This window comes from Gastrolobium bilobum, unplaced genomic scaffold (assembly GCF_033153095.1).
Source record: "Gastrolobium bilobum isolate Gb01-03AN ecotype WA unplaced genomic scaffold, APGP_CSIRO_Gbil_v1 utg4641, whole genome shotgun sequence".
NCBI lineage: Eukaryota > Viridiplantae > Streptophyta > Magnoliopsida > Fabales > Fabaceae > Gastrolobium > Gastrolobium bilobum.
This window is the reverse complement of record NW_026896884.1, coordinates 181,180-191,160: the sequence shown is the minus strand read 5'-3', so window position 1 is coordinate 191,160 and position 9,981 is coordinate 181,180. Positions and strand designations below refer to the sequence as shown.

The 9,981-nt window shown below is 33.1% G+C and overlaps 1 protein-coding gene across 1 annotated transcript; it reads right to left on the bottom strand.

Annotated features, from left to right (window-relative positions):
- Nucleotides 1–2,103: 2,103 nt before the first annotated feature.
- Nucleotides 2,104–6,357, bottom strand: LOC133302645 (uncharacterized). The gene is made up of 2 exons (XM_061502453.1): nucleotides 6,299–6,357; nucleotides 2,104–4,907 (listed from the first exon to the last, which is right to left on the bottom strand). The coding sequence occupies exon 2, from the start codon at nucleotides 4,866–4,868 to the stop codon at nucleotides 2,445–2,447; it is 2,424 nt and encodes an 807-aa protein (XP_061358437.1). The 5' UTR covers nucleotides 4,869–4,907; nucleotides 6,299–6,357; the 3' UTR covers nucleotides 2,104–2,444.
- Nucleotides 6,358–9,981: the final 3,624 nt, after the last annotated feature.

Here is a 9,981-nt window from a genome sequence, read left to right as displayed (position 1 = left end):
TCCATAAAGATTCTCAAGTCTATCAACTTTTCCTTTCTGGTTTCCTCGTTAATCCGCATATGTTGTCCAAATAGAAGTAACAAACATTTTGAAGCTTGATAGTGGGATTGAAGTGGCAAACTTGGTCCATGACGTTCTGATATGTCGCCTCAGCTTTGTTTTGCCACAACTATTGGTATTTGGCGACATCTTTCTCCAGGTTAATTTTTGTCTCTTCGAAAGTCGCAACTGCAGCTTCTAACTTACATACTTGCTCGACGAGGTTGGAGTTGGACTTCTTAACTTTGGCATACGAGGCTTTCAAATCCTCATATTTCTTCTTCCAATTCTCCTTCTCCTACATCTCGGTGTCTTTGGCTTCCTCAGCCTCTTGTTTTGCCTTCTCCATGGCAGTATATGCATCATTTTTTTTCTGCCAATGATGCTTGCAGATTGGCACAACAAGATCACAAATGAGACACAATACCAGTAAGAGAAGAATAACGTTTCTGCCAAATATCTATCTTTTTTACCTCATCTTCCCACTCATCGTCAACCAAACCTTCCAACAAGGGGCCCACTTCCTTCCCCTTTTGTTATAAATTTGGTTAGGGGTTTTCCCATCCTTCTTCCCATCTTGTGACATCGGTTGGTGAGAGAAGAGTAGTCTTTCATTTCTTATTCTTCCTCTTCTTGCTGAGCTCTTCTTACATGGCTCATTATAGTGGATTTGTCTTCCAATTGGATAGAGATATCCAGATTGAGGTCGTGGATTTTTTTTTTCTCCAATTGAAGTTTTTCCCATGTAATTACTAGTATTGCTCAAAATTATTATTGAAAAATTAACTCTGATTTAAGTTCATAAGTTTAGATAACTCAAATCACCTCCCTTCCCCCCTCCCTTTCATCCGGGATCAACAGAGTTAAGTGTTACTTATGCTTTATTATCAAAGAAGGTCTTTGGCTTCCTCTGACTATAGCTGATCGTTCCTTTCCTTGTAATTGTAGTTTGAAGACTGATGTCTAATAACATATCAAGTTGGAAAGTTGGTGCGGTGGAAATGGGTTTCTTTCTTTCTAATGTAACAATGATCTATGAGGTAGGGATATGAACTTAAGCTTAATGGAGAGTCACTGCAAGTGTATGTCTAAAATGCAACATGACAATAAGGGATTTGGTGTGCAAAATGTATCTCTTCAATAATAGAAGAGGGATATATATAGATAGAAGAGATTCCACAAGGATGAGTAAAAAAAGCTATAACTGTTTTGTCCTTATTAACTCCGCTAGGTCTGAAACAAGTATCCTCACCTGGTGCATGAAATATACGTGCTTGGGTAGTAAAATTCTCTATGACGAGGGTCCAAATATCTCCCTTTACGGGTGTAGATGTAGGGATATAATCCCTTATACTCACCTTAATAACCCGTTCAATGAATTGAGCTCGTGTGATTGGTCAAAAATAAAAAAGTGTTGAAAATGTGTTGTTAGCATGGTTAGAATAAGATTTTAAGTACTAAAAAGGATTCCTTGCCACGTGGCTGTATCTTTCTGAACCTGCACAAGGTTGAACTTTTTGGCTGCATGATCTGGGGAAGATTATAATTGCTTCTTCTCTTGGTGGAGTAATGCCGATCTCAATATTTTAAATCATAGCAAATATACATGCATATACACACATGAAAACATATGCTGCTAGATCCAATTCTTAATTTATCTAAATATAAACCCAAGATGTTTGCACTGATGAAATTCATATTGGTGACTCACTCCAAACATATATTTAAAGGGTAATTTTTTTAATGAGTTCCCCATTTATACACTGACAACAGATGAAAATTTTTGCAGCAAACATATTTATACTAAGATCCGTATGCGGATCCTGGTATTTAATAAAAAAAAAAAATCAAGATCCACATGTGTATTCTGACTTTCTATGTGTTACTGTAAAATTTCTCATCTGCGGTAACAGAAGAAGTATTAAAGCCTTTTTTAATTTACTTAATTCAACGGGCAATGCAGTCAAACGAAAACATCACACATGTGGCATGTCAAGACATCTAAGTATACCAAACAAGAAAACCCCTAAATCCAAACATCTAATAACCCAATAATCTCATGCCTAGAGACATTAGATGCTTGGACATCTTAGATATCTGTATCCCAATCCCCTCCTAAAAGATTATGTTCCTCACTGATATCTATCCAAGAACAAAAAGTTCCTACTGCTTGACCACGTTACATTTGACACAACTCAACTGTATAACATTTCATCGTTGAAACAAAGAAAAAGTTATAAATTAGAGATCAAATTTATTAATACAACTCTCACAAACAACGGGGAATGTTAAAAGAGTCTCCATTTCTATCAGTCACGATCACGAACTTGTCAATTAAGGAGACCGAGATATTAAAATAAAAGTTTCTTACTTGAAAAAGTAGTTGTATCACACCTCCATCGAAGTTAAGCACAATGCTCTTTCATGTCGATAAATTCATCGATGATTGAATCAAAGTCAAACTTTTCAGCAATATTTCTTTCAATACACGTGACTAAAAAGTCAGCTAGAAACTCATCTTCCATCTTATTTCCGAGCCTATTTTTTACCATATTCAAAGCTGAAAATGATCTCTCATTTGCAGCGGTTGAAACAGGAAGAGTTAATACCAAGCGAAGTAAACGATAAATCAAATGATAAATCTCAGATTTTCCTGTTTCTACTAATCCTTGGCATAACTCAGAAATTGCCAATAAGTGTTTCAACCTAGAATGTTGAGGCACATCAAGCCCATATTCCTCTGCCTGTATTCTAAGATGTAATTTCTCTTGTTCTGTGAAATCTTCAGGATAAAATCTAGTCACCAATTCACAAATGTGATCAACATTTAGTAATTTATAATTATCTCTTGGATCCAAGGCAGCACTAAGAGTAAGCAACTCCACAGTATTCTCGTTAAATCTGCTATTTATCTCTTGCAACTGGGTGTCTATAGTAGCAATAAACAAATTGACACGATAGTGGTGTTCTATTGAAACATATTCAACATCTGAGTGACATAGACCTCTTCCAGGAGCATAACGAGCATTCATATCAGGAACATTAACTTCATGTTTTTCACAGAATGATATGACTTCTTTTAGAAGATCCTCCCATCTAAATTCTTTCATTCTTTGAATCAAATTTTTTGTAGTAGACACTAAAGTCATGGCATTTAAGATATCTTGACTTATACATTCTAAAGCTTGACAAAGATCGTGACTAATTTCCAAGAGATCTCTCATAAGATGTAAGAGAAAGATGAAATCAAATGAATTGATAGCATCATAAGCAAGAACAGAATCACCACGAAGAGAATAATTACCTTCTTTAGAGGTCTTTTGAAGAACTTCACAAATAGCCTCAAACATGCATAGTAAGCTTTGAATAGAATTCAAATGAGAGCCCCATCTAGTGTCTGCAGCCCATTGCAAAGTATCTACTTCATTATGTTCACTCCCTATTTGAATCTCTTGATTAGCGATTTGATTTACAGTATTAGGAGCAAGGGAAAATCTTGACTGGTCAAATCTTTTAGGAGAAGCAGTCACAACATTAACAATCAACTCTAGCTTAGTGAAAAAATGATGAACTGAGCTAACTTCTCTAGCTGCAGCAATTAATGCCAATTGAAACCGATGAGCAGGATATTGAATATAGTATGCATAAGGACAATCCTTTAAGAATAAAGCTTGCAATCCATTCCATTCATCACGCACATTACTTGCACCATCATATCCTTGGCCTCTAAGATTTTGGATACTAAGATTATGACTGGAAAGAACTCCATCAATTTTGTTTTTCAAAGTCAATGATGAAGTATCTGAAACATGAACAATATCAAAGAATCTCTCTTGAACATATCCATCTTTACTCACAAATCTGAAAACCACAGCCATTTGTCCTTGATTTGAATCATCTCTAGCTTCATCAATTATAAGACAAAATTTAGAATCACCAATCTCTTCACAAATAGCAGCACGTATCCTTCTAGCAAAAATACACAAGATTTCTTTTTGGATGCTAGGTGAAATATATTGAGCATTTTCAGGAGCATTTTGAAGGGCATTAGAAATATCTTGATTACAAGATGCTAAAAGCTCAATCAATTCAATAAAATTACCCCTATTCAATGAGTTGAAGTTTTCATCATAACCTCCAAAAGCACATCCTTGAAATGTGAGCCACCGAACAGCCATGACTGAAGCCTTCAGCCATAAACGATTATTTGCAATAATTTGCTCATATTGCCTGAAGACATTCTCTATACGTTGGGTTTGAGCCATCAAATCGTCACAACGTTTCACACAAACATTATGTAGTGAATTAGGAGAAGATCCCATATGGCTAAGGAAAGCACAATTCTTTCCACCGACTTTTTTCCAAGCTCGAAATCCCTTATCTGTAAATGCATCTTGTCCATTATTTCGACTGGCAGAATTGTTACTGAACAAATAGCATGGTAGACAAAATGCAGCATCTTTTTCGAGTGAGTATTCCAACCAGCTAGGAAATTTTTGAAACCAAGAAAATTGAAAGCGGCGAGGATGTTTACCCGAAGCTGGATACTTGGTTAGGCAAGGCTGATATGGTCCATTTTTTATATAAGATTTTCGAATTTCATCACATTGGTCAACAGGATATTGCCAAATTGGAGGGCGCATTCCCGGATCTTTTTCTAGTAAAGAAATATCAACTTCTTCTTTTTCCACTCTTGACATTTTAGATTGATGTTGTTCATCATTGATCAATGGTTTAGTTGATGAAGAGATAGAAGACAATTCACCAACTTCAGGATTCTCAGTGGCTTTTCTCTTAAAAAATGACTCAAGAGTTTTAGACTTCCCCATATTAAATTCTTTCAAATTCTCTTCCACTATACTGGGTACCTGATAATATGTAAAAAAAATAAAATACAATTTGGTAATAGTATCAAATAAATAAATTAGGCTGAATTTTGAAAATAATCGACAAATAAAATATATTAAACATTTTTAGTTGATTCTATTTTAAATATTCAACAATCAAGCATAATAATTGGAGTTAATTTTAAAAAACATATGCATCGAACTAAATTCTAATAACTTAATTATAAGTTGTAATACTTACCTTTAGTGAACTCTTTTCAAAATGCCATTCATCTCTTGAATTATATAAGTGGACAAGTACAATTGTAGCAAAACCTAAAATATTGGGGGAGGGGGTGAAAAATGAGCAATAAAAGAAAAAATATGTAAAAATAAAAAAATAAAAAAGAAGTTGCACCACTGTGTTGGGAGTTTGGGGACCATATCTGTCCTCTCCCATTCTAATTTGATTTTAATTTAATAGATAGTAGGTACAAGAAAATGACGATGAAAAATTAATTCAAACATGCAGCACAGTAAAATAGATGTATAAAAAGAGAAAAGAAGAAGAAACTGTTTACAAGAGATATAAAGCAAGCAAGCAAGATGAACCATATATCCCTAATTTATAACTTTTTGCTTCATTCTTATATTTTTGCCAAAGCAACATTCTTATATTTTTGCTTCATCAGCATGAAGGAAATAGAGATGTGAGAAGAAGAAGAACGGAGTATGTATGTATGTGGGTGTTAGTCTGATTAAAGTAAGATCTAGCAGAATACAAAGGGCTTCACTCTCCATGGAATTCTTCCCCAATACACGCCCAGGAAAAAAAAATGTACATATAATAGGAAAAAGACGACAATCCTAAATATTTAGAAAATAGTTAGTCAAACTACATCTGCATGGTAAACAAACTAATCTTGGGACAAATAAATTTATGTAAGTTTTAGTTTCAGTATGCAGAAATTAAAAGATGATCATATGCATAGTTGTGTCCTTTCGTGCCACAGAAACCTCTGGTCCAAACTAAAGGAAATTTATGCTTATGAGGGCAATGTGAGTAACTAGATCAATCAACTTATGAACAAACATAACAAAACCTAAAGAAACTCACTGAGATTTCAGAATCACAATCAGTAAAGTTGAAAATTCAGTTTTCAGCATGCAATAGTAAGAATTATCCAATCACAACAGTAACATACATCTAAATTTAGCAACAGTGCCGAAATTAAATTGCAGAAAATAATAAATTAAACATTAAAAAAAAGGAATAAAATGCGGAAGCTATACAGGAGAAGCACACACTGAAATTAGGGATGCGATGAACACAAATTCTGTGGCCATGAATCAATTACAATTATAGTTCTAAAAACTACATTGTTGAATTAAAAAAAAAAAAAAAAAAGATAGGGAGACAAAGATAACAGTACCTAGTAATCGAAATGGGAAGTCAATAACGTTGTTGACGGCGTTAGTTGTAGGGTTTCTTGATAGCCATGAAACCCAAAGGAACCGGTAGGAGTTCAACCAAGAACAAACAGAGAAGGTGCAGAGAAAAACAGGGAAATATCAGGCTGCTTACACTTTTACACCACCCTAAATTGAATTGCTTAAAATAAGGGGAAATGGAGAGTAAGTATATTTTCAACACATTCATAGATTTTTGTGTAATTTAATTTTTATTTGTTTATTTTTTATAAGAATAGGTCCATCCATAATTGTATTTATGATAAGAGAGGATTAATAAAGCTCTTAAAATAAAGAATATAAAAGTCAGTTTCGATGGACTTTTACATGTAGATTTTTTATGCACTACTTTTTAAAGATATATTTTTAGAAGTCAAAATTGTTTTATATTTGGATAAAATATTTAAAAATACTTTTTAAAATTAAAATATTTTGTATATATAAAATTAGGAAAAAATTATTCTCGTGTTATTAGAGAGTAATTCTCTTTTCTACACACTTATTGTATAGCTCAATTTTTATTTTTTATTTTTTATAAAAGTATAGGCTCCATCCATAATTGTATTTATGATAAGAGAGAACTTCTCTCCCATGACATAAGATTAATAAACCACATAAAATTATTAAAATGGATATATGATAATAGTGGTAATAATAAGCTAGAGTTTGAATAAAATTTTGAAGAAAAAAAAATTAACTTTTAATTTTTATTTTTTTAAGAGAGGAATGCTGGTTTGAAAAAAAAAATCGTATTTAAACTTTGTTGTTCATCTCTCTTTTTTTTTTTGGTAATCAAATTCACCTCTCTTTTTACTAAAAGTTGATATGCAAGATATAATTTAAAAGGATTTTTTTTTTATAAAAGTATTCCATCCAACCACCCTCAAAATAATCATATTATAGGAAAAAAATTCCATCTATACACCCTTTTTTATTTTTATTAAAACCAATGATTCACAATACATGTATGAGATTACATGAACCAAAACTATATGAACTAATATTTTCATATACAAATCCTAAAACACAGCTTTAAAAAATTATAATTTTTAACGCATAATGGGATTGGGATTAGCTTAATGGGTTTTTATAATTCTCATTTAACATGAGATTTACAATTTTTCTACACACCCTTCGATTTCCGTGCTGACATGGGTCCTACATATAATTTTTTCTAACACATGGGTCTCACATGTTTTTTATCTCTACAACATAAGATTTTAATTCTCCTTCAATATGAGAATTATAAAACCCTAGCTTAATTTATCTATAATAACTTAGAGGTATTTTTTTTTCCTTTAACATGAGAAATAAACCTTATTCCTATATAAACATGAGCTTGTGGGATCCACAAGCCAAAAAGAATTAAAAAATATATAAAAAAAAACAACATTCAATGAGTTTGTGGGAGGGTGTTGTTTTCTCCTGCAACAACACAGGAGAAAACCAACACCCTAACTTAAATTATTCTCCTCACAAGATAAACAATGCATTATAGCCTACTAGTATTAGATAATAATAATAATAATAATAATAACTGAAGCATTTTTTTCAATATGATAAGAGTATTTTTGAATTAGGTTTCAATATCACATCAACCAAAACTGGGAATATGTTCATTTTACAATTTGAAAGAGGTCAAAAATGTAGATACAATGTATGTTTTGATGATAACAAAGTGGCAACAACAAAAAGGTAAGATCATTGGATCAAGAGCAACAATGAATAATTAGAAGAGCAATAACAAGATCAAAGACAACTAACCATGGACAACCTAAGAGAAGCTCAACATCATAACCATGGTAAAAAATGATCAAAACCAACAAAGTGTCAAGCATTGTTATATTCAACAAGTCAAAGCATCAAGTTCAAGTAAAGATCCAAGACACAAGACATGAAGCTAAGTCTAGAATCATATTTAGAATATATCTTTATGACTTAGAATATATGTGAGGGTATATGATAGATTGTGTTGCATAAGCTCAAAGTTTTTTCTCAAAGTAAACATGTTTTTCAAATTGCATAATCATAACTTTTATATACTTGAAAGAAATTTTAAAAATCCATGGAAAAAATCCTTAACATATTTTATAACTTCAAAACATATTTATCAAGTCAAGGTCTTTCACAAAAAGTAGTTGGAAGTAAGCTATAACACATTTGAACTTAAAATTTATTGCTTAATTTCGCTATTGCCTTTCATACAATTTTTCATATCTAATATGATGGATTTGGATCTTGTGTTCTTCATAGAAGTTGTAGATCTCTCTTTTATCTTTCCAAAGAGACAAGATCACATCAATCTGACAAGTATAACTCAAATTATAGCCAAAATACGAAACAGTGTTCTTGCTGTCAAGTTGGGAATCGACTACCAATGCAACAGATCCCAACAGCTAGTTTTTCAAAAGTGGTCCCAACTGCTATAAAACGACTAGTTTTTCAAATGAGATCCCAACGGCTATAAACGGCTAGTTTCCCAACGACTATAAACGGCTAGTTTCCCAACGGCTATAAACGGCTAGTTTTCCAACGGCTAGTTTTTCAACGGCTATAAACGGCTAGTTTTTCAATGAAAACACTATATATGCATTCATAATGACTCAAAAACATTGGGCATCATTCCTACACATATTAACTGAGAGCTTTTACACTATCATTTGCATATTCTTTCATACCTTTCAAAGATCAAACATATTTGAGCTCATATCTAGAAAATTCATATACCCATAGTGCTTCAAGTTGTATATCCACACTTTGAGAGTGTATATTCATTTCTAAATATTTCCCTCCTTGTATTCTTGAGTTGAAAGGTGTAACACCTCGTATGCATCCGGTATGTTAACATGCCATCGTATTAAGCCACGCTTAATTAAAATGCGGAATAACTTTTTCTTTCATTCAATTATGACGTCATTATCATTACCAAGTTGAATTACTTATTTCATTTTCAAAACATTGCCTATATGTAATTGCAAAAGGCAGCTAACTGAAAAACCTCATTATATAAATAACAGTGAGTATCTAAAATCACGGAACTACAACACGTAGTCCGGACATAATCCTGATACATTATTACAACTCGAATCTAAAACAAGACATAGTCAATCAATGTGGCATGGACAATCCCCATGCTCACTAAATAAAGCAACAAGCCCAACAAGTCTCAACAACAGCAACATAACCATGACAAGCTAATAGCTTATCATCAACAGATATAATCCAGCATCCAAACATGTCAGCATATAAACAGCAATATCAACTAAGCTCTGGCCTCCTGCCGATAGAGGTCTCAACCCCCGCATTACCAGAACCTGAAAATGGTGCCCCAAACGTGGGGTGAGATCTCTAAAAAGAAATCTCAGTAAGACAAGGGGTCCTCAAGGACTCTCCCGCCCCAAGCTCACTTATAGGCATAATATAAGTTCAAAACAGTAATTGCAATGCATGTTCAGGTTACGCATATAAATCATGACAGTATAATCTCTTGCTCAATGAGCTAAACATTTAACTCAATAATCATGTGATGTATGTAAATGCGGTTCGACTGGCCAGGGAACAGGATAGGGATTATGCACGTCTGCGACCCATCTAACATAAGAGTCGCATTCTTATGCCTTACACACCAGAGTCGCTGTCTGATTGT

Bases quoted from the DNA above. Each gene is read 5' to 3' on its own strand.
- LOC133302645 (XM_061502453.1), bottom strand. From the start codon at position 4,868: ATGGGGAAGTCTAAAACTCTTGAGTCATTTTTTAAGAGAAAAGCCACT.